General features: G+C 53.1%; 1 protein-coding gene across 2 annotated transcripts in view; it reads left to right on the top strand.

Moving 5' to 3' along the window:
* Positions 1-25,329, top strand: part of RP1 (RP1 axonemal microtubule associated) — a 627,806-nt gene that overhangs the window by 103,594 nt on the left and 498,883 nt on the right. For both annotated transcript variants that reach the window (XM_033933654.1, XM_033933653.1), the window contains exon 3: positions 492-663. In XM_033933654.1, coding sequence (XP_033789545.1) covers positions 492-663 — 172 coding nt within the window. The remainder of the gene's footprint in view (positions 1-491; positions 664-25,329) is intronic.

Here is a 25,329-nt window from a genome sequence, read left to right as displayed (position 1 = left end):
TTGTTGTGAATTGCACCTCTGTAGTTACTTTAAGGCACTTAACGCCACTTCTGGTATTAATCACGCCCATAGTGGCATCAAGCGCCGCAAAGCATCTACATAGGTGCAACTCTGGCACCTTTTATTTAGCCACCAGTAGGCGCTTTAACTTTTATGGGGTTTTTTTCCATTTTAAATGGTGTTTGTTAATTAACTTAGGCGTCAGTAGGGCGCCTAAGTTTAGGTGCCATTTGTAGAATTTCCCCCTAAGTGTCAACACCACCCTGGAACATCTCCAAAATAGCTGGTTTCTGTCTAGATGCTAAACAAGAATTTTCAGTAGCACTATCCAGTTAAGTGCTGTTGAAAATGCCCAGTTGGCCTCAGACAGGCAATGTAAACAGCCAGGAGCCTCTCTTGGTGGTTTAATTGATTTTGAATATTGGGCTCGTGTTATCTACTTGTTTATTTCAATGGATGACCTTGATTTTTTTGTCCTTTTTGTGTATTAGCTTCTCAATACCCAGGCTCTCCTCCTGAGTTCCGGAGCAATAGTTGCAGCTGGAAGGGAACCTTTTAAGCCAAGAAATTATGATTCTGAACAGAACCGTCTTCCGGCTATATTGCCAGGAATCTCAAAGCGAGTGCTTCCAAAAACAAAACCCACACAAGAAAGCAGGAACAGTAAGTTATGTTTCCATAAATCTGTAGTTTCATAGACTGATTGCAGAGAAATTGCAGGTGAATATTTTTAGTTTAGACATGTAGTGGTGATGGTAGAGGTAATTCTATAATTGAGCACCTAAAATTAGGTGCCCAGAAGGCATCTATTGTAGCATATACCTATTCTATAAAGGAACAGAAGCATCTACTTTCCTTTATAGAATATTAACTTAAGAGTGCATATAAGTGTTATAGAGCACACCTAAGTTGTGGAGATACTCACATAGGCCCAGATTCTTTAAACTGCCTACAATTAGGCACCCCCAAACAAAAAGGCGCTTTGCTGCCCCTGAGCGGCATCAATTCCTACAAGCTGCCTGCCATGGACCCGAAAACCTCTCCTCTGACACGTCCTGCCTGTGTAGAAACAGGAAGTTGTGATAGAGGATGGGACATGGCAGATGAGAATATTCAAGGTCAGCGGCGGGCAGCATGTAGGAATCACTGCCGCTGACCCTTTAAAGCAGGAGAGAGACGGGAGGGAGATGCAGGGACCGCGGGAGCACAGCCTGCTCCCCAACGCAGAAGGCAAGATGATGGCAGCGGCAACAACAATTGCTCCACAGTGGGGGGTGGAGGAAGGAGGGTGGGAGACCTGTGCGGCACCATGTACCCCTCACCAATGGGGTACACAAACCACTAGGGTTACCAGAAGTCCAGATTTCCCTGGACATGTCCGGGGCTCCTGACAGCTTTTCAAAACCCGGCACTCAGGACCAAAAAAAACTTGCTGTTATGTGGATAGTAGCACTGAATATCACTGCTATCCAGATAACTTAGGGCTAGATTCACTAAGCAAACCGATCGTGTACCGATCGGTTTGCGCTCACTTTCCTACTACGGCTCGATTCACTAACCTTCCTCCTGACCCCATCCGCACTCTGTCCGATCTGCGCATGCAAATGAGTAAAAAGGCATGTAAATTTCTCAAGGCATCGATTCATGAAACCATTTCGTCCAAACCGACTGGCCTTTCCGTTACAAAAAGTTTCAACTGCTGAGGACCAGTCGCTTTACATCCTCACCGACTATTCCTGCCTATCAACTGCTGTGTGCATGTTAAGAACCCCATTAAAAATATATATCTACCCCACAAAAAATCCAAAATATATCTAAACTTTAAATATATGTAAACTTTCATGTACATAACTGTTAGAAATATTTTTTTTTATTTTTTTGGAATGCGCATAGCGAGCGTGGGAGTAAATCTTGGATTTGTAATGTGCATGGTGAGAAAATAGCAGATTAATCCCGTGCTCTCCTTATGCATTGTACATTTCGTATATCAGTGCCAACTTAAAAAATAAATAACTTTTAAGGGCCAGCTATCCCTCCCCCCCATTCCTTCCTGCTAGATTGTCGCGTGCATCTGATGTCACAGGGGTCGCTTTAGGTTGTTTCGTGCTTCACAGCAGAAAGCGCCGCACAGCCTCCTGGGATTCGTAGGCTGTATATAACATAGAAACATAGAAACATAGAAAAATGACGGCAGAAAAGGGCCAAAGCCCATCAAGTCTGCCCACTCCAGTGACCCTTCCCCCAACCTCCTGCCCTTACCTCATCAGAGATCCCACATGAATATCCCATTTATTTTTGAAATCTGCCACGCTGTTGGCCTCAATCACCTGCCGTGGGAGTTCATTCCAATGATCGACCACCCTCTCAGTGAAGAAATACTTTCTGGAGTCACCATGAAATTTCCCTCCCCTGATTTTCAGCGGATGCCCTCTGGTGGACGAAGGTCCCATAAGACGAAAGATATCCTCTTCCACCTCGATACGACCCGTGATATATTTAAATGTCTCAATCATGTGATCCCAGCGCATTCAACTGCTGTTAACTGTTGTGCCTTCTAGCAATTTAACAGTTCTTTTCCTGAAAGAAATGTTAAACTGTTTAGAAGCGCGCAATAAACTTCGAGATCGATCTGTAAAAAAAGGACGAACTCGAAGAATTCCACAGCTCGCTCACAAACCTCCGATGCTATTTCTCCTTAAACCTCTCCAACAAAGTTTTCAAAAAGCTACGGCCACAGCTTAAACAGCTTGCAACAGCACTTAAGAAAAAAGAGGTTGGTAAAAACTATAGTTCTTATACTGCATTTTTTTACTACAACAATGTTTTGCGGTAGGCTCATTCGGAGCCCGCCAATGACGTCTGTGATTAAACCCCGCCCCATATCTACGCAGTGAAGTCCTAAAGAGCTAGCACATGCGTTATGTGCTTCAAAACCAACAAGGAGACGTCGATTGATGTTACAGCGGGGAAGGGGTAAAACGCGGACCTCGCGGACCTTACGGATCTAAACCGCACGGCCTTAAAAATTCTTCCGTCATTCGTTGACAACTGCGGTTTCAAATTTCATGGCCACCTTTTCCACCACTATAGCTGCTACTGAGATGCCGGCAAGGGAGGTTAATATTTCTCCCCTCATCCTGGACTTGAACCTTTATCATTAGTCTCATAAACAGCTGCACTAACCTCTGTTCTTAGCTCATAAAATTGTACGTTTTATAACTTATACATTCTGTAGAGGTTATCAGTCTCTCACTCCTGCCACCTGTCAGGATCCATTTGCTAATTTGTCTAAGCAAAACCAAAACCAGAAGCCCACTCATTTCTTATTCTTTTACCTATTCTCAATAAAATTGCAGAAAAGTGTGTTTTCACCCAGTCTTTAACCCAGCCCATCAGGGTGCCAGGCAGCTGCCCTAACCCCTAGGCTAGAAGCCTAGCTTTAGCAGATGCAAAAAATTTTCACTCTTTTAGTCTCTGCATTGGTTATGGCCCTTTAACTCCCAAGGACCTCCATTACAGCTTAGCTTTGACGGACCCTAATGCTGGGAAGGGAATAAAAGGGAGGATCCGTGATGTAAAACATATTTTCAATGCTGGGGAGAAAAGTGTACTTTCCCCAGTCTTGAACCCAGCTCATCAGGGTCCCAGTCAGCTGCCCTAACTCCTAGGCTAGAAGCCTAGCTTTAGCAGTTGCAAAAATTTTCAATCTTTTAGTCTCTGCATTGGTTATGGCCCTTTAACTCCCACGGACCTCCATTACAGCTTGGCTTTGACAGACCCTAATGCTGGGAAGGGAATAAAAGGGAGGATCCATGATGTAAACATAAGTTTTTCAATGCTGGGGAGAAAAGTGTACTTTTCCCGGTCTTGAACCCAGCTCATCAGGGTCCCAGTCAGCTGTCCTAACCCCTAGGCTAGAAGCCTAGCTTTAGCAGTTGCAAAAAAATTTCAATCTTTTAGTCTCTGCATATCTTATGGCCCTTTAACTCCCATGGACCTCCATTACAGCTTGGCTTTGACGGACCCTAATGCTGGGAAGTGAATAAAAGGGAGGATCCGTGATGTAAACATAAGTTTTTCAATGCTGGGGAGAAGAGTGTACTTTTACCGGTCTTGAACCCAGCTCATCAGGGTCCCAGTCAGCTGCCCTAACCCCTAGGCTAGAAGTCTAGCTTTAGTAGTTGCAAAATAATTTCAGTCTCTGCATATCTTATGGCCCTTTAACTCCCACGGACCTCCATTACAGCTTGGCTTTGACTAATGCTGGGAAGGGAATAAAAGGGAGAATACGTGATGTAAACATAAGTTTTTCAATGCTGGGGAGAAAAGTGTACTTTCCCCGGTCTTGAACCCAGCTCATCAGGGTCCCAGTCAGCTGTCCTAACTCCTAGGCTAGAAGCCTAGCTTTAGCAGTTGCAAAAAATTTTCAATCTTTTAGTCTCTGCATATCTTATGGCCCATTAACTCCCACGGACCTCCATTACAGCTTGGCTTTGACGGACCCTAATGCTGGGAAGGGAATAAAAGGAAGGATCCGTGATTAAAAAGCCCGAGAGCTTGTCTCGACGGGCGGCTCTAACGCGGAGCTGGGAGGCCTGCGGAGCCGTCCGTCAGGAAAAAATTAGGAAGGGGGGGTTAGGCAGGCAGGGAAGCTAAATTGAAGGGAGGAGGTCTTTCCTGCCATGGGAGGGACCTCCTAAAGGATCGAGTCGGGGCCACAGGGTAGGGTGAGGAGGGGTTATATAAGCAGGGCTCTCGGAGGACCGTAACGGTTTTGGGTCCTCCGAGGCTGCTTTTGTCGGGGTCGGCTGTTCGCGGATTCCTGCGGTCTGCCACGTGGCCGGTTTCGTTTTTGGGCGACCGGACGGCGGAGGGTGTCGGCAGCAAGTGTCGGGTCGGGAGGATGGCGTGTGCACCCACCTCCGATGCTGCTGATCCCGCGGAGCTGTCCCTGTTAGCCGGAGACTCGCTGGATGAAGAGGACCGGGAGCCGGTGAGTGCCTCTGCTGGGGGGGGGGGCGATCTTTACCTCCTCGGCGCTCGCGTTCTGCTGCTCGAACGGCGATAGCGCTGGAGGTAGGGGGGAGGTGCTGTCTGCTTGTGGCTGTGCAGGGTCGGCCCGCAGGGGCAGAAGCAGGCTGCAGGGAGGCCGTGGGAGGGGTAGAGACGTTCCTCGAGCAGGCTGTGTGCCTGTGGAGCCTGTGGAGCAGCTGCTCCTGATGTAGCTGGGAGGGCTTCTGCTGCTGGGAGTGTGCCTTCTATTGAAGTGCCTGTAGCAGCTCCGGGTAGTTCAAGGGGGGTCTGGGCTGGGTTCGGGCCTGGCCAGCAGGGTGGACCGGCGTATTCCTCTGGGGTGAGGGGTGAGGTTGTGGTGGATACCCCCGTGCTTCCCTCCACGTCCGGGTTGGGTCGTGGGTCACCGGCGACCTCTTGGTGGCCACTGTGGGCGTTTGGGCCTTGGGGTTTTCCTTGGGGATCCGGCCCCTGGGCTATGGGTCCTCCTCCGTTCCCTGGAGCGGTTCCATCACCGTCTTGGGGCCCTGGCGCCTCTTTTGGGGGCGGGACTCGGAGGTTGGAAGGGGGGGAGATCAGCTGGTGGGGGCTTGGCCCCCAGGGTTAACTTCTCCTCATACTGTGCAGGTTGCTGGCCCCTGTCTGGATTTTTTCCCCCAGGATCCCGCCGCTGGACTTGAGCGCTTCATGGAGCCTTGTTCTGCCGGAGTTTCGACAGGAGGTCGGATGGAAGCCCCGCGGACCGGAGTTGAGGAGCCAGTGTAGGCGAGCCAGAGCCCTGTTATGGTGGTTTCTTCGGAGGGCGCCACTCCTGGAGCGGCAGGTGCAGGATGCGGACCTGGAGGAGTCAGGAACACGGGTAACATGGCATTCGAGGCTGGGGTTGGGGACAAGGGAGGGAAGCGGAAAGAGAAGAAGAAGGGTAGGATGGGCCGTAGGAGTAGGGCTTCTTCTTCGTCCTCTTCTTCTTCTTTAACCTCCTCTTCCTCTTCGACGTCGTCTTCCTCGGCAGGGTCACCTCGGCGGGGGTCGGGTGAGAAGCCAGCACAGGAGGGGGATAGTCAGGGGGCTACGGCTCTCGTAGCGCTGTCGGAACTGTGGGAGAAGGTTCCGCGGTCTTTCCGTCGTAAGATCCGGAAGCGTACGTGTGTTGACGTTTTTCGGCTTCTGGAGGGCAGAGTGCGTGGGCGGAAGAAGAAGAGTAAGAAGGAGGGGGAAAGCAAAAGGTGGGCTTGATGTCGCGCAATGTCGTGAATTGGACACGTGTATTTTTGAGGTTGGCAAGTGTCTGGGGGCGGGAGCGCCCTCAGAACTACGGCCTTTTGCTGGCCTATGCTGATTCCATTCTTGATGCTTATCCGCGGTTCAGTCGTGGCTCAACTACGATGAAGCGTTCCACGACAAGATGGAGGAAAACTGGCACATGTCCTGGGGTATGCAGGACATCAATCTGTGGCTCACTCACATGTCGAAACCTGCGGGGTCAGGATTGAGTGCGTCAGGGAAGCCGGGGTCCCAAGTCTCTGGGGGGGTTCGCTCCTTTCGTCCCATTGGGGGCCCGGGGGCTGGGGGGGGTCCTGGCCTTTGCTGGCAGTTCAATAAATCTTCCTGTTCCTTTACGGACTGTCATTTCCGTCACGCCTGCTCCTTGTGCGGGCAAGGGCATTCAGCGCTCAAGTGCCCCAAGAAGGGAGCTGGGCCACCTCCCACCCTGGCTAAGTGAGGTCGGGGTGCAGGGGTTGCCCACCCCGGTCCGGGTGGGTGCCATGAGGCCTTAGTTGGACCTCTACAGTGACGTGCGGGCCGCTGCGACGCTTGTCCGGGGATTTAGTGAGGGTTTTGTTATTCCATATTCACTTCCTTTGGCTAATGTGCAGGTGTCCAACGCTTCTTCGGTGTCTCAGTTGCGGGTGGAGGTGCGACGTAAGTTGTGTGAAGAACTTGATCGGGCGCGAATTGCGGGGCCCTTTCAGGAGCGCCCGTTCCCTGTGATGATATTGTCCCTTCTGGCGATTATCCCTAAGAAAGAGCCAGGCAAATATCGCCTGATCCATAATTTGTCCAGGCCCGTTGGGCGCTCGGTGAATGATGGTATTCCTTGAGATCTTTGCTCTGTCCGCTATGCCTCCTTCGACAGTGCCTTACACCTTTGCTGGCTAAAGTGGATATCGAGTCGGCCTTTAGGTTATTGCCGGTTCATCCGTCTTCGTATCCTCTGCTGGGGTTTCGGTTCGAGGGTGCTGTTTGTCGATGGGTTGTTCCGTCTCTTGCGCATTTTTGAGTTGTTCAGCTCCTTTCTGCATTCGTCGAGCGGGGAGGGTGTCGGTGGTTCACTATCTGGATGATTTTCTTTTCGTTGGTGGGGCGGGTTCTGGTGATTGTAGTCTGTTGAAATCTACTTTCAAAGCCATGGCTGCTGAATTTGGGGTGCCGTTGTCTGCTGATAAATCTGAAGGGCCTACTACTTGTCTCACTTTCTTGGGGATCGAGATTGACTCGGTGGCTATGGTGACTCGGCTCCCGTCGGGTAAAGTGCGACAGTTATTAGCTTTGATTTCGCTTGTTCGGGACACCCGTAAACCTGCTCTGAGGGTGGTTCAATCTTTGTTGGGGTCCCTTAACTTTGCCTGTCTCGTCGTCTGGCAGTTGCAACGTCGGGTATACGTGATTGTAGACACTTCGTACGGATTACAGCAGGGATTCGAGCAGATTTGCATATGTGGTCTTTATTCTTATCCCAGTTTAACGGGTCGCTCCCGATTCAGCTTCCTGACGTCTCTACCGTGGATCTCGAGCTGCAATCGGATGCTGCTGGTGGTGCGGGTTTTGGTCTTTATTGTCAGGGGGACTGGTGCGTGGCAGCGTGGCCTGAGGGTTGGCGTCAGGCAGGTATTACTCGCAATGTGACCTTGCTGGAACTTTTCCCCTTGCTGGTGGCGTGTGAGTTGTGGCCGGAGAAGTTACGGAATCGGCGTGTTATTTTCTGGTGTGACAACATGGGGGTGGTGGAGGTGGTGAACAGGCAGGCTGCAAAGTGTTTGAAGGTGAACGTGGTGATGCGGGAACTTGTCTTGCGCTGTTTGCATCTTAATTTATACATTCGGGCTCGCCACGTCCCCGGGGTACAGAACAGGCTTGCTGATGCCCTTTCTCGATTTCAATTTTTGAAGTACTGGCAGCTGGCGCCGACAGCGAAGACGGACGGGTCGCCGATGCCAGAGCGCTTGTGGAACCTGGTGGTGAGCGGATCTGGGGCCTGTTGCAGCAGTCCGTAGTTCCTGCTACTTGGACTCGGTACAATCGAGGTTTTGTCACAGTGTTCAACTTTCTGCGTCCGCGGGGTTGGGTCCCTGGCCCTGTCACTGAGATCTTGTTAGCGGACTTCTTAGCTGATTCCCTGACTGCGGGCTGTTCCCGTAGTGCAGCGGCGGGTTATCTGGCAGGCTTTGCTTTCTTTTGTAGGGCCTTCGGGTGGTACTGCCCAGTGACGGGATTTTTGCTGCGCAGGATGCTGGCGGCCTGGGATGGGGTGGCTCCGCGGTTGCCGGATTCCCGGTTGCCTATCACGCATGCATTGTTATCTCGCATCTTAGGGGTTTTGCCTGGGATTGCGCATTCGGGCTTTGAAGCTTGTTTATTTAGGGAGGCTTTTTCCCTTGGCGTTCTTTGGGGCTTTACGAGTGGGTGAGTTGCTTGTTCACCCATCCGACTTACGGGGCATGCATAGTCAGGTGCTCGTGGCTGGGGATACAGTGCGGTTATTCATTGCCCGGTCTAAGTCGGATCAGCTGGGCAGGGGGCGCACGATAGTATTGCACCGAGTGGAGGGCTGTACTTTGTGCCCCGTCCAATCTCTGGCTGCCTATATGGCGGTCCGACCTGCTTCGGACTTGGCGTTGTTGATACATGCCGACGGCACTCGCCTTACTCGTTTCCAATTTCTGGCAGTTTTGCGTCGGGCACTGGGTCGTTGCGGCGTTGAGCCGATGCGCTTTGGCACGCACTCCTTTCGCATAGGGGCTGCTACCAGTGCCTTCGAGGCGGGGATGCCTGCGGAGGTTATTCGACAGTTGAGTCGTTGGTCCTTGGAGGCCTATTGTGGCTACATCCGTTCGTCGGGAGCCGGGCGGGGGAGTTCTTCGTCTGGTCAGTCGAGTGGGTAAGGGTACTCCTAAGCCAGTAGGGGGGTCCAGGGAAGCTTGGGGGAGTGGCCAGTTTGGGGGAGGGGCTGTTTGCTTTTGGGGTCAGTTGGGTGGGTTCCCTGCATGGCCTCCTGTTACTAACTTTTAGGGTGTCGATGGACGTTGGCTTGACTGCTGGGCTTTGCTTTACAGGTGCCGCTCGACGTGTCCTGTCGGTTTGGATCATCGGGCACTCCTTCGTCCATTGAGCTGGGGAGCGTGCTGTGGTCCTACCATGTGGTCAGCACTTGGGCCTTCGTCTACGTGGAGTCTATGTCTCTTGGTGGGGGCAGCGAGGTATGCGTTGGCACCAGCTGCTCCCTCTTCTGGACAATCTTCGTTGTCGTGCCCGGCGTCCGGATCTTTTACTTTTTCACCTTGGGGACAACGATGTTGATTCACTTATTGGAAAATTTTTAATTGATATGGTCATAGGAGATCTTGGGGTGATTCAGGGTTGGTTTCCTGGTGCTCGGCTCGTTTGGTCCGACATCATTCCACAACCGAAGTGGTTGGTGTCTCGTAGATGGACCAGGGGGGCTTATCAAAGTGAATCGACAAATTGGGAGGTGGGTGGAAGCTCGGGGCGGGGTGCAGATCAGGCATGCTTGGGTTGATGTATCTTGTTCAGGGTTGTTCTACAGGGATCAGGTACATTTGTCGGACATCGGGTGGGATCTCTTGCTCGATTATTTTGCTTCTTGTTGTGAACGCGTGTTGGACCTCTAGCCGCAGCTCTGTTCATTGTTGGGGGGGGCCTGTAACGAGTTTCAGGCCTAAGGTGGTATCCCGAGCTACTGGCGGCTGTTCTCATCATGGGATGAGTGGTGGGCCGGCTGGGAGCCGTGCCTGGTGGGTCTGATGACCCTGGACAAGGGGGCATGTGGGGTCATGCCACCCCTCGGACCCTTGCTTAGACGGCAGGGTCGGGGGCCATTTTCATTTAAGTTGGTAGCTCGGGATCAGGGTCACAATGGTGATACCATTGTGTGGGTTTAATCAGATAAACTGTTATTTAATGCTGTTTGTATATGTTGTTTACTATATGTAAATGTTATTTAAATATGTTTATTTTACAATAAACAGGGCTGCGGCCAGGTTTCTCCACTCAGGTGTACGCGTCTTTTTGGGGGGGGTTGGATTGGGATTTGAAGGTAAGGATGGGTAGGCATCAGGGAAGCGGGCCTCTCCAGCTTCCGCTGTTAGTAAAACATAAGGTTTTCAATGCTGGGGAGAAAAGTGTGCTTTCCCCAAACCCAGCTGCCCTAACCCCTAGGCTACAAGTCTAACTTTAAGAGCTGCAAAAAGTTTCACTCTTTTAGTCTCTGCATTAACAGCGGAAGCTGGAGTGGCCCGCTTTCTTAATGCTAACATCTTCCTGCCCATCAAACCCTTAACCAAACCCCAAGAAGACACGTAAACCTGCGTGAAGAAACCTGGCCGCAGCACTGTTTATTGAAAATTAACATATTTGAATAACATTTTACATATTATAAATAACATTACAAACAACATTAAATAACAGTTTATCCATTAAACCCGCACAATGGTATCACCATTGTGACCCAGATCCCGAGCTACTGACTCAGATGTAAATGGCCCCTGACTCTGCCATCTAAGCAAGGGTCCGAGGGGTGGCATGTCCCCACATGCCCCATTGTCCAGGGCCATCCGACCAACCAGGCACGGCTCCCAACCGGCCCACCGCTCATCCCCTTGATGAGACCAGCCGCCAGTAGCTCGGGATACTGCCACAAGCCTGTAAACCGTTACAGGCACTCCCAATGAACAGAGGATCCAACACACGCTCGCTAAGGATTCAACACACGCTCGCTAAGGATCCAACACACGCTCACAACAGTTAGCAAAATCATCGAGCAAGAGATCCCACCCGATGTCAGAAAGGTGCACCTGATCCCGGTAAAACAAACCTGAACAAAAAACATCAATCCAGGAATGCCGGATCTGTACCCCGCCCCGAGCTTCCACCCACCGGCCAATCTGCCTATTCACCTTAGTAAGCCCCCTGGTCCATCTACGAGACACCAACCGCTTCGGCCGCGGAATAATGTTGGATCAGACTAGCCGGGCACCTGGAAACCAACCCTGAATTACCTCCAGGTCACCAATAACCATATAAATTAAATGTTTTCCGCTAAGCGAATCAACATCGTTGCCTCCGAGGTGAAAAAGCAATAGATCAGGACGCCGAGCACGATGCCGCAGATTCTCCAGAAGGGGGAGCAGCTGGTGCCAATGCATGCCCCACTGACCTCACCAAGAGATGTAGACTCCGCGAGGATGGAGACCCAAGTGCTGACCACCCGGTCGTACCACTGCGCGCTCCCCGGCCCAATGGACAAAGGAGTGCCCAATGATCCAAACCGACAGGACACGTTGTGCAGCATCTGAAAAGCAAAACTTAGCAGTCAAGCCAACATCCCCCAGAACCCAAAAGGTTAGTAACAGAAGCCATGCAGTGAAACCGCCCATACCCCTGAAAGGCAAACACTCCTACCCAGTACTCAACCTCCCCCAAACCGCCCCAGCCTCCCTGACCAGCACAGCAGCACCCACTAACCCAATCCACCAGGCTGAGAATCCCCCGGTATGGAATCATTCGGACGAATGTAGCCGCGATAGGCCCCAGACGACCATCTACCCAACCTTTGAATGGCCCCAGCAGGTACCCCAGCCTCAAATGCATTAGTAGCAGCCCCAATGCGAAAAGAGTGCGTGTCGAAACGCGCCGGCTCAGCACCGCACCGACCCAGAGCCCGACGCAAAACTGCCAGGAATTGAAAATGAGTAAGGCGAGTGCCGTCGGCATGTATCAACAACGCCAAGTCCGAAGCAGGTCGAACCGCCATATAGGCAGCCAGAGATTGGACGGGGCACAAAGTACAGCCCTTCACTCGGTGCAATACTATCGTGCACCCCCTGCCCAGCTGATCCGACTTAGACCTGGCAATGAACAAACACACCGTATCCCTGGCCACACGCACCTGACTGCACAGGAGACCACGCAAGCCCAGGGTGTCAGCCGGGTGAACAAGCAGGTCACCCACTCGCAGCGCCCCAAAGAACGCCAATGAAAAAGCCACCCTAAACAAACATGCTTCGAAGCTAGAACTCGCCACAACAGGCAACACCCCGATGAGACGAGATAACAATGCATGCGTGATTGGCAACTGAGCATCCTTCAACCGTGGAGCCACCCGAACCCAGGCCGCCAACATCCTGTGAGGCAGAAATCCCAATGCCGGGCAGAACCACCCGAAGGTCCTACAAAAGAAAGCAAAGCCCGCCAGGTGACTCGCCGCCGCACTACGGGAATAACCCTCCAACTGAGAACCCGCTAAGAAGTCAGCTAACAAGACCTCCAGGACAGGGCCAGTCACGAAGCCCTGATTGTACCGAGTCCAAGTGGCAGGCGCTACCGACCACTGCAACATGCTCCAGATCCGCTCACCAACAGGCCCCATAAATGTTCTGGCATCGGCAACCCCTCCTTCTTCGCTGAAGGCGCCAACTGGCGAAACTGCAAGAATTGAAAAAGAGAAAGCGCATCAGCAAGTCTGTTCTGAACCCCAGGGACATGCTGAGCCCGAATATACAAATTAAGGTGCAAACAGCGCAAGACCAGTTCCCGCATTACCACATTCACCTGCAAACACTTTGCAGCCTGCCTGTTCACTACCTCGACCACCCCCATGTTGTCACACCAGAAAATGACTCGCCGGTTCTGCAACTTCTCAGGCCACAACTCACACGTGACTAGCAAGGGGAAAAGCTCTAGCAGGGTCACATTGCGAGTAATACCTGCCCGCCGCCAACTCTCAGGCTATGCCGCCGCGCACCAGTTCCCTTGACAATAGAGTCCGAAACCTACACCCCCAGCCGCATCCGATTGCAGCTCTAGATCCAAGTTAGAGGCATCAGGGAACTGAATGGGGAGCGACCCGTTGAATTGGGCTAAGAAGAGAGACCACATATGCAAATCTGCCCGAATCCCTGCAGTAATCCGGACAAAGTGTCGTCGATCCCGAACACCTGACGTCGCCACCGCTAAACGACGCAAAAAAGCCCGACCCATAGGCAGAACCCGACAGGCAAAGTTAAGGGACCCCAACAAAGACTGCACGACCCACAGAGTAGATTTATGTGCACCCCGAACCAGAGAAATCAAGGCTAACAACTGTTGCACTTTACCCAGTGGCAGCCGAGTCACCATTGCAACCGAGTCAATCTCGATCCCCAAGAAGGTGAGGCAAGAAGTGGGCCCTTCCGATTTATTAGAGGACAACGGCACCCCGAATTCGGCAGCCATCGCTTCGAAGGTAGATTTCAGCAGACTGCAATCGCCGGAGCCCGCCCCCCCGAAGAACAGAAAATCATCTAGATAGTGAACAACCGAGTCCCTCCCCGCACTTCCGACCGTAACCCAGTGTAGAAAGGAGCTGAACAACTCAAAAAATGCACAGGAGATGGAACAACCCATTGGCAGACAGCGGTCAAAATAAAAGGCACCCTCAAACCGAAAGCCCAGCAACGGATAGGAAGAAGGATGAACTGGCAACAACCGAAAGGCTGACTCGATGTCCACCTTGGCCAATAAAGCCCCACATCCCGCAGTTCGCACCAGATGCAAAGCACTGTCGAAGGAAGCGTAGCGCACAGAACAGAGATCGCGAGGAATACCGTCATTCACAGATCGACCTACGGGCCTAGACAGGTTATGAATCGGGCGAAATTTCCCTGGCTCCTTCTTAGGAATGATTGCCAGAGGGGACAACACCATCACTGGGAACGGACGTTCAAGAAAAGGGCCCGCAACCCGTTCATGTGCAAGTTCCTCATGCAACTTACGCCACACTTCCACCCGCAACTGAGAAACTGAGGAAGCATTGGAAGCCTGCACAGTAGCCAAGGGAAGTGAACATGGAATAACAAAACCATCGCTAAATCCACCCGCCAGAATCGCAGCCGACCTCCCATCCCCGTAAAGGTCCAACCAAGGCCTCATAGCACCCACCTGGACCGGAGTGGGCAATCCCGGCACCCCGACCTCACTTGGCCGGGGCAGGGGGCGCTCCAGCTCCCTTCTTGGGGCACTTGAGAGCCGAATGGCCCTGTCCACACAAGAAGCAGGCATGACGGAACCGACAGTCCATAAAGGAACAGGAGGACTTATTGAACTGCCAGCAGAGATCGGGACCCCCCCCCCGGCCCCCGGTACCCCCAGGGGACCAAAGGAACAAACCTCCCCGGTGACCGGAAGCCCCGTCTTACCCGCAACACTAGGGACGGACCCCCCAGGTTTCGCCATATGGGTGAGCCACAGATTAATGTCCTGCGTACCCCAAGACATGTGCCGGTTCTCCTCCATCTTGTCATGGATCGCTTCATCGTAGTTGAACCAGGCCCAACCACCGAACCGCTGATAACCATCGAGGATGGAATCCGCGTACGCCAACAAAAGGCCGTAGTCCTGGGGGCGCTCCCGTCCCCAAACACTGGCTAAACGCAAAAATGCCCGTGACCAATTCACAACATTATGGGACACCAAACCCACTTTAGGCTTCCCCCCCCTCCTTCTTACTCTTCTTCTTCCGACCTCGCACTCTGCCCTCCAAAAGCTGAAAAATATCAACACACAAACGCCTCCTAATCTTGCGGCGAAGAGACCGCGGAACCTTCTCCCACAGCTCTGACAGCGCCACAAGAGCCGGGGGCCCCCGATCAGCCCCTTCCTGTACTGAGCTCTCATCCGTCCCCCGCCAAAGTGACTCTGACAAGGAAGACGACGTCGAAGAGGAAGAAGAGGTTAAAGAAGACGAAGAGGACGAAGAAGAATCCCTACTCCGTCGGCCTTTCCTACCTTTTCCCTTACTCTTCCTCCTCCTACCCTTACCAAAAACCCCAGCCTCTAAGGCCATGTTACCCGTGGTCAGGATTCCAGCTGATCTGCCTCCTCCACCTGCCGCTCCAGGAGTGTCGCCTTCCGCAGCAACCACCGTAGCAGGACTCTGACGGGCCGCCCGTGCGTGCTCCTGGACTCCAGTCCGCGGGGCAGCATCCAGTCCCTCGGCACACACTCCAGCTGCAGAAGTCCCAGCGACACACCCACGTCCAGCAGCGGAAGCCTGGGGGAAAAAATCAAGACAGGGGCCAGCAGCCTGCACAGTAGAAGGATACGTTAACCCTGAGGGCCAACCCCCCACCCGCTGGTCCCCCACCCCCTCAAACCCCCGAGGGATACCCCTGATGGAAACACCCGGGCCCAAAGGGGGCGGCGGGACAGCTCCATGGACTGGAGGCAGAACTACAGCCCAGGGACCAGGACCCCAAGGAGTCCCCCAAGGACCCTGCGCCTAAGGTGACCACCAGCTGGCCGCGCTGCCAGGCAGCCCAGGACCCGTCCCAGAGGTAGAGGGCAACACCGGGATCTCCACAGAACCACCCCCGAGGACTCCACCCCCCAGCGAGGAAGGAGCCGTTCCATCCTGCCGGCTAGACCCCAAACCAGCACCCCAGCCCGATCAGCCACAGGCACACAAGCAGGAAGAAGACCAGCATCCGACACACCCACAGCCCCAGCAGCAGTCAGAGGGAAAGGCCCTTCCTGCCTACCCCCGGCTCGGGAAGCACCACGGCTCCTCCCTTGCACACCCGGTAGTCCACTGCGGCCCCTGCGGGCCGACCCCTCACTTCCAGCAACAGATCGCACCTCTCCCACAACCTCGAACGCAATCGCGGTTCGGGCAGCCGAACGCGAGCACTGAGGAGGCAGCGAGCGTCCCCCCCCCCCCCCCCCCCAGTGCAGTCCTACTCACCGGCGTCGGCTCGTCCTTATCAAGTGAATCGCCGGCCAACAGGGACAGCTCCGGGTCAAAAGGTGCGCGCTCCATAGCAGAGGGGCAAACCAACCCGACGCCGCAAAAGTCTCGGAGGACCTGAAACTGTTAAGGTCCTCCGAGAGCCCTCCTTATATACACCTCCCATCCCACCTCACGGCTGCGACTTTTACCCTATCAGAGGCCAATCCCTCAGCGGGAAGGCCTCTACCCTCCCTATTCAAAACTTTTATTCCTACCTTAACCCCCCCCCCCTTCACTAAACCCTACCTGACGGACGGCCCCGCGGGCCTCCCAGCTCCGCGTTAGAGCCGTCCATCGAGACTAGCTCTCGGACTTTTTAATCTTATGGCTCCTTCACTCCTGCCGCCTGTCAGGATACGTCTATTAAATTATCCAAGCAAAATCCCTAATTAGCAGATCACTGATGAGACAGTGTTAGAGAAACAAACAATGGAGAGCAGAGCAAATTAGTAAACTAGGGTTGATAGTTCACTTTTCACAGCAACTACTTTCACTCTTCAGTTGCCATAAGCATGAGTGAATTCAACAGTTTAAATTTACTTAAAAACCAGAAGTCTCAATCCATTATTCTTTTTCAGGAGCCATATGGTAACCTTACTGTGGCTTCTGAGAAGCTAACAGCGGAATCTGGATAAGCCCGCTTCCTATATATCTCAAACCCTTACCCCTCCCCTACATTCTCCCACAAAAACTCAACACTAATTATGGTGAAAAAATAGCCGCAGCCCTGTTTATTGGTCATAACAGGTTGTTAAATAACCTATCAACGTATAAACAGCATAAACATTATAACACAAAATTATTTAGAGCTACTGTAAAACAAGTTATGCCCCCAACCCCGCCATGAAGCAAGGATCTGAGGGGTGGCATGTCCTCCACATGCCCCATTAACCCTGACCCACCAGGCACGGCTCCCAGCCGGCCCACCGCTCATCCCCTGATGAGCCCAGCCAGTAGCTCGAGATACCGCCATAGGGCCTGTAAACCCTTACAGCCCCCCCCCCCCCCAATGAACAGAGCTGCGACTAAGACAGCGCCCAACGCTCACAACCCGATGAGAAATCATCCAACAGCAAATCCCAGTCCACGTCAGACAAATGTACCCGATCCCTCGCAAACAAACCCAAACAGGACACATCCACCCATTCGTGTCGTAGTTGCACCCCCCCCTAGACTCCACCCAGCGCCCAACCTGACGGTTAACCTTGCACAAACCCCTGGTCCATCTCCGGGACTCCAGCCGGCGTGGTCGGGGAATAATGTCTGACACAGCAGCGTCGTGCCAGGGAACCATTCCAAAACTATCCTAAGATCACCCAGAATAGAGTCAATCAGGTGCTTCCCCGTCTGGGAATCCACGTCGTTACCACCCAAATGCAGCAGCAGGACATCCGGACAACGAGGGCGACGACGGAAGTCAGCCAGCAACGGTAACAGCTGATGCCATCGCATGCCCCGCTGACCCCACCAGGACACATGAATGCCCAAGTGCTGAAGACCCAGATGCTGACCCCCAGGCCGGATCACGATACGCTCTCCCGCCCAGTGGACGAATGAGTGCCCGACAATCCACACCATACAATGTCACCGCACCGCATCTGCAAGGCAAACCCAGCAATCAAACCCAGCCCAATTGGAAAAACAAAACCCCGGTTAGTAAAGTGTCAGTCCTGAGCATGCACCAACCAGCTATAGCCACACACTCCCCCAGAACCAAGGTACCCATCTGTGGAAACCAGAACTGATCAGCCCAACCTAGGTCCCTCCCTGATCCAAACCCCGTGCCACCCCGTAAGGCCGAATGTAACTCCTGTAACTTCCCGAGGACCAACGGCCCAACTGTTGAATCCCTTCACACGGCACCCCAGCCAGAAAGGCGCAAGTGGCAGCCCCAATCCGAAATGAATGAGTACCATATCGCGCCGGGTCTTCACCACATCGGCGCAAAACTAGACGCAGCACGGCTAAGAACTGATAATGTGTAAGGGGCCTGCTGTCCTCATGCAACAACAAGGCCAACCCCAACGGGGGACGAACCGCCATATAGGCATACAGAGCCGTAACCGGGCAAGTAACACAGCCCACTATCTTATGCAAAACCACCGTACAGCCCCTGCTCAGCTGGTCCGTCTTGAATATGGCAAGATATAAACTAATGGAGCTGTCACCACACTGCATGTGCCGCAATAAGAGGCCACGCGCATCCGCAGAATCAGCTGGATGCACTAGTAGCTCCCCGATGCGGAAGGCTCCGAAAAACGCTAGCGAAAAAGCAGCAGTAAACAGCAGCTCCTCGTATCGGGACCGAGCCACCGCCGGCAACTCCGCGAGCAACCTCACCAACAAGTCATGAGATATTGTCCGCCAGGCGTCGGGTTGCTGCGGCGCAATCCGAGCCATAGCCGCCAGAAGTCTACGCACCAGGAAACCCGAAGACGGGCAACACCACCCCAAGGCCTTGGAGAAGAATGCAAAACCAGCTAAGTGGCCAGCCACAACTCCCCACAATGCGAAACCAGTACAAATTCCGCCAGCAGGGTCTCAGATACTGGTCCGGGGTCCAACCCCGGGAAGACAGAAAAGCGGACAAACGACGGAATCCAGCATTGTAGCGAGTCCAGGTGGTAGGAGCCACCGACTGTCTCAGCAAGTCCCAGAGCCCTTCTCGACCAGGCTCCATAAATGATCCGGCATCTGCAACCCCCGGAGCTGCGCGTCTGGAGCCAGCCGATGAAACTGCGAAAAGTTAAAGCGAGAAAGAGCATCAGCAATACAGTTGCGACTCCCTGGCACATGCCTAGCCCTAATGTACAAATTGAGCCGCAGACAATGCAGAACAATCTCACGCATCAACTGATTAACCTGCAAACATTTAGCGGCATGCCGATTAACGACCTCCACAACCCCCATATTATCACACCTAAATACTACGCGCTTATTACACAGCCGAGCAGGCCAAAGTTCGCAGGCGACCAGTAGCGGGAAAGCTCCAAGAGAGTCACATTACACGCAACACCACTCCGCTGCCAGGCAACAGGCCACGGCGCTGCACACCAGTCTCCCTGGCAGTAAAGGCCGAAACCGAGGCCACCGGCCGCATCCGAGTAGAGTTCCAAATCCAGGTTAGACAACTCGGGCTGCTGTATCGGAAGCGTTCCATTAAACCGCGTAAGGAACACGATCCACATCCTGAGATCCGCCCGAATACCAGCAGAAATACGCACGAAATGACGACGATCACGAACACCCGAAGTGGCAGCAGCAAGCCGTCAAGCAAAAGCCCGTCCCATAGGCAGTACCCGACAAGCGAAGTTAAGAGACCCCAGCAGCGATTGAACGTCTCTGAGGGTAGCCTTGCGGGACTCAGCCATCCGAGAAATCTGCAACAACAGGAGTCTCACCTTACTCAGCGGCAACCTGGTGACCATTGCTACGGTATCGATCTTTATACCCAGAAAAGTAAGCACCGTAGTTGGACCCTCTGATTTATCCGCCGCCAAAGGAATTCCGAATTCAGCGACCACGCGTTCAAATGATGCTTTCAAGCGGGAACACACAGCAGACCCCACCGTTCCCACGAAGAGAAAGTCGTCCAGATAGTGCACAACCGAATCCGCCCGCGCTATGCGGACTGTAACCCAGTGCAAGAACGTACTAAACATCTCAAAGTAAGCGCAAGAAATGGAGCAGCCCATCGGTAAACAACGATCGTAATAGAACTCACCCTCGAATCGAAAACCAAGCAGCGGGTAAGAGGAGGGATGGACGGGCAAAACCCAGAAGGCAGACTCAATGTCCACCTTCGCCAGTAGAGCACCACGCCCAGCCTGCACAACAAGACGCTGCGCACAATCAAATGATGAATAACAAACTACACACAGGTCACTAGGGATGCCCTCGTTGACGGAGTGGCCCAAAGGCCGGGACAGATTGTGAATCAAACGGAACTTACCAGGGTCTTTCTTGGGACTAATTGCCAACGGGGAGACCATCATAACCAAGAAAGGCTGCTTCCGAAAAGGCCCCGCAATACGTCCAAGCCCAATCTCCTCCTGCAATTTTGACCGAACCACCTCCCTTAGCCTAGTCACTGAGGATGCATTGGGAACCCGCACCGGAGCCACCGGTTTCTCGTACGGGATGACAAAACCCTCACCAAAACCCTTCTCCAACAGTACTGCTGCCCTCTGATCACCATAACAGCTCAACCACGGCCGGAGGGCCCCCACCTTAATCGGGGTGGGCACCGCAGAGGAACCCACCTCATTTTGCCGTCACCGAGGGCAAGGCCGCTTCTTTTTTAGGGCATTTAATCGCTGAGTGACCCTGCCCACACAGCGAACAGGCATGCCGGAATCTACAATCCGGAAATGGGCACGTCGCTTTGTTGAATTTCCAGCAGAGGTCATTCCCTCCCCCAGAACCCTGACCCGGTTGCCCTGCACCGGAGCGAAAGGAACGACTCACACCCGTTGATCCCTGTTGCATCGATCATACCGCACCACCTGCAGCAGCGCCCCCTGGCCTAGCCATATGTGTTAACCACAAATTGATATCTTGGGTACCCCAAGACATGTGCCTGTTTTTCTCCATCTTATCTCGAAAAGCCTCGTCATAGTTGAGCCAGGCCCAACCACCGAAGCACTGATAAGCATCGAGCACAGAATCAACGTACGCCAAAAGCAGGCCATAGTCCTGAGGACGAGCCTGGCCCCAGACGCTAGCAAGCCGAAGAAACGCCCGCGTCCAGTTGACCACATTACGGGAGACCTGACCCGATTTAACCTTACCCTCCTCCTTCTTACCCTTCTTTTTACTCCTACGCGCCCTGCCCTCTAAGAGCCGAAAAACATCAATGCACGCTCGCTTCCTAATTTTACGACGCAACCCTCTAGGTACCTTCTCCCAAAGCTCGGTGAGCGCCACCAATGCCGGAGCTCCCCTATCCTGGCTCTCCTGCCCCGCCTGCTCACCCAACACCCTCGTCCGAGATCGGGAGGAAAACGAAGAAGAAGTGGAGGTTAAAGAAGAAGAAGACGAAGAAGAGGAGGAAGCCCTAGCCTTCTGCTTGCACTTGCGCTTACTCCTCCCCTTCCCCCTACCCCATTCCCCACACTCAGCAGCCTCTAAGGCCATGTTACCCATGTCCTATGCTCCTCCGGCGACAATCGGTCCGCTCGACTCTCAAGCGGCGCCATCCGCAGCAGCCACCGTGTGTGGACCCCGCTGTCCGGACATCGCAGACGAGATTCCTCCGCCAGTAGTGCCATCCGCAGCAACCACGCGACCAAGGCCACTCTGCCCGAGCTCCGCTGTCAGAACTCCTCCGGAACTCAGCACTTCCTCCGGGGAAAAGGTGGCCACGGCCTCTCGTCTCACCGAAGAACCAGCGAAGGCCTGTGAAGAAAAATCCGAACAAGGACCAGACAACTGCACAGCACCAGCAGGATGAACCCCATAGGAACCCCCAGAACCCCCAACTCCCCCGAGGGCCCACCAATCCGCAGGACCACCACCGCGACCAGCCCCACGGCCCCAAGCGGATACATGTTCAGACAGGCCAGCACCCCCCAGCGGCCAGGGCACAGGACTCCAACCTGCACCCCAGGACCCCGAAGCCCAGGGAGGCCAGAAGGGAGAATGAACAGGGGGCAGGAAGATGCTCTGAGGTGGAGCAGAGACACCCACACCCAAACCTCCAACAGGAGCTCCAAGACCCCCACCCTCCACCAACCCCGAAGCCGCCGGTACCCTAAACTGGACAACGCCCTCTGCTAACCCAGCAACCGCACCCCTGCCAAGGAAATGGTTCCCAGTCTGAGAGAAGGCACAGTCCTGAACAACTGGTGCTGCTTGCAGCACAGCCGGCTGGCTCAATATGGCAGCACGTGGCTCAGGCCCAGCCATACCCGGCACCTGCCCTGAGGTCGGCAATGCACGCCCCAAATGCTGCCACAGCACCACCCCGACCAGAACCACCGGACCCAACCCCCCTAAGGGCCCTCCCACCGGACCTCGCGACTTCCACGCTACCTCCTCCCGCCTCCAACGCGATCGATTCCCGGGCGACCGCATGAGAACGCCTTGGCGGCAGGGAATGCTCCCAATCCGGTGCGGTACTCACCAGCTCCTCCTCGTCGAAGGAGCTACCGGCCGCGAAGGAGAGCTCGGCCGCACCGCCACCGGTTCACGAACCCAACTCCATGCCGCTAAAGCCGCTTCGGAGGACCAGGAACACCCTTAGTCCTCTGAAGCCCGACTTATAAACCCTCCTCCCTCCCGACGTCCTCCGCGGCCACGACTATCCAATGGCAGGTCTTCCCAACGGCGGGAAGACCTGCCGACCAATCTCCTGCCTCCTGCTCCCCCCAGCGTCCCCGCGTCTCTGACGGGCTACCACGCGGGCCTCCCAGCTCCACATTAGGTACGCCGTCGAGACGAGCTCTCGGGCTGCCTATAACCAATGCAGAGACTAAAAGATTGAAAATTTTTGCAACTGTTAAAGCTAGGCTTGTAGCCTAGGGGTTAGAGCAACTGACTGGAACCCCGATTAGCTGGGTTCAAGACCGGGGGAAAGCACACTTTGCTCCCCAGCATTGAAAAACTTATGTTTACATCACGGATCCTCCCTTTTATTCCCTTCCCAGCATTAGAGTCCGTCAAAGCCAAGCTGTAATGGAGGTCCGTGGGAATTAATGGGCCATAAGATATGCAGAGACTAAAAGATTGAAATTTTTTTGCAACTGCTAAAGCTAGGCTTCTAGCCTAGGGATTAGGGCAGCTGACTGGGACCCTGATGAGCTGGGTTCAAGACCGGGGAAAGTACACTTTTCTCCCCAGCATTGAAAAACTTATGTTTACATCACGGATCCTCCCTTTTATTCCCTTCCCAGCATTAGGGTCCGTCAAAGCCAAGCTGTAATGGAGGTCCGTGGGAGTTAATGGGCCATAAGATATGCAGCGACTAAAATATTGAAATTTTTTTGCAACTGCTAAAGCTAGGCTTCTAGCCTAGGGGTTAGAGCAGCTGACTGGGACCTTGATGAGCTGGTTTCAAGACCGGGGAAAGTACACTTTTCTCCCCAGCATTGAAAAACTTATGTTTACATCACGAATCCTCCCTTTTATTCCCTTCCCAGCATTAGGGTCCGTCAAAGCCAAGCTGTAATGGAGGTCCGTGGGAGTTAAAGGGCCATAACCAATGCTGAGACTAAAAGATTGAAAATTTTTGCAACTGCTAAAGCTAGGCTTCTAGCCTAGGAGTTAGGGCAGCTGACTGGGACCCTGATGAGCTGGGTTCAAGACCGGGGAAAGTACACTTTTCTCCCCAGCATTGAAAATATGTTTTACATCACGGATCCTCCCTTTTATTCCCTTCCCAGCATTAGGGTCCGTCAAAGCCAAGCTGTAATGGAGGTCCGTGGGAGTTAAAGGGCCATAAGATATGCAGAGACTAAAAGATTGAAAATTTTTTGCAACTGCTAAAGTTAGGCTTCTAGTCTAGGGGTTAGGGCAGCTGACTGGGACCCTGATGAGCTGGGTTCAAGACCGGTGAAGTACACTTTTCTCCCCAGCATTGAAAAACTTATGTTTACATCACGGATCCTCCCTTTTATTCCCTTCCCAGCATTAGGGTCCGTCAAAGCCAAGCTGTAATGGAGGTCCGTGGGAGTTAAAGGGCCATAACCAATGCAGAGACTAAAAGAGTGAAAATTTTTTGCATCTGCTAAAGCTAGGCTTCTAGCCTAGGGGTTAGGGCAGCTGACTGGCACCCCGATGGGCTGGGTTAAAGACCGGGTGAAAACACACTTTTCTACAATTTTATTGAGAATAGGTAAAAGAATAAGAAATGAGTGAGCTTCTGGTTTTGGTTTTGCTTAGACAAATTAGCAAATGGATCCTGACAGGTGGCAGGAGTGAGAGACTGATAACCTCTACAGAATGTATAAGTTATAAAACGTACAATTTTATGAGCTAAGAACAGAGGTTAGTGCAGCTGTTTATGAAACTAATGATAAGGGTTCAAGTCCATGATGAGGGGAGAAATATTAAATTTCCTTGCAGGCATCTCAATAGCAGCTATAGTGGTGGAATAGGCGGCCCTGCAATCATGAAATTTGAAACCGCAGTTGTCAACGAATGACGGAAGAATTTTTAAGGCCGTGTGGGTTTAGATCCGCGAGGTCCGTAAGGTCCGCGAGGTCCGCATTTTACCCCTTCCCTGCAGCGAGACATGGGGGCGTGTTTACAATTTGATCATTTGCATGGACAAGCTTTACTGAATTGATCGGCCAGAATGACTCGGAAACGGATAGGACACGAATAGAATCGATTTGTGGACTTTAGTGTACCTTAGACTCTTAGGTGTACCTTAGACTCTTGGTAGCCTTCCTGGATATTCAGCTCTGCTGTTTGCAGAGCAGCCTGCATTCATAGGAACCGACTTTTCAAAATGACTGGGGGTGCTCAACTCGGCACAAATGACCAAGTCCATATAGACTGAAAATCCCAAAGATCATATGTTGATTAGGAAATCAGTGAACCCAAAGGCATGCATTCATATCAACCCACTGTGTGCCAGCCCACCTGCTAAGGCTCTAGCGGTTACAGTGTAAGTGATTGGTTAGGGGAGCTGAGTTAGCACTGACTCAAGTGCCTTTTGCAAAATTGGAAATTGAAATCTTATTTGGTAATAACACTTTAGCACAGTGTATCGCAAACTGCCGTGGCACACCAGTGTGCCTCCTGAGATTTCAGGTGTACCGCAACACACTGGCAAGGAGGAGAGTTGTCCACGTCGGCTGACTGCCTACAGGACGTGCCTCACGCCGTGAGAGGCACGTCCTGTAGGAAGTCAGCCGGTGCAAATGACTCTCCTCCTAGCTGTCTTCTCTCCTCCTCTCCCCCTACCTCCCGGATCCCTCCACTGATGTGGGTCATGGCCAGATGGGCCTCCACGCATGCGCAGCTGTTGACACAATGACATCATATATGTGTGTGACATCATCGCGTCGATGTCCACACACTTCCGGGTGCCTTCCAGCTGGGACACTTGATTTAGTGTGCCGCCGGCCGGAAAGTTTACGAGACACTGCTTTAACACAATGCCCCCTCCTTTATTAGTGGTGACTCCAGCGCAACATCCTTCTTACTACGCATTCCCTTTTTCTCTTCAATTCTCTGCCCACCACTATTATCCTCTCACTCCCCTCATTCCCTGGAACGATATGGGGTGGCACACTACTATACCCTCT

The sequence above is a fragment of the Geotrypetes seraphini genome, chromosome 2 (assembly GCF_902459505.1).
Source record: "Geotrypetes seraphini chromosome 2, aGeoSer1.1, whole genome shotgun sequence".
NCBI classification, from domain to species: Eukaryota; Metazoa; Chordata; class Amphibia; order Gymnophiona; family Dermophiidae; genus Geotrypetes; species Geotrypetes seraphini.
Note: the sequence above shows the minus strand (reverse complement) of the source record. Positions and strands in the feature narration are given on the sequence as shown.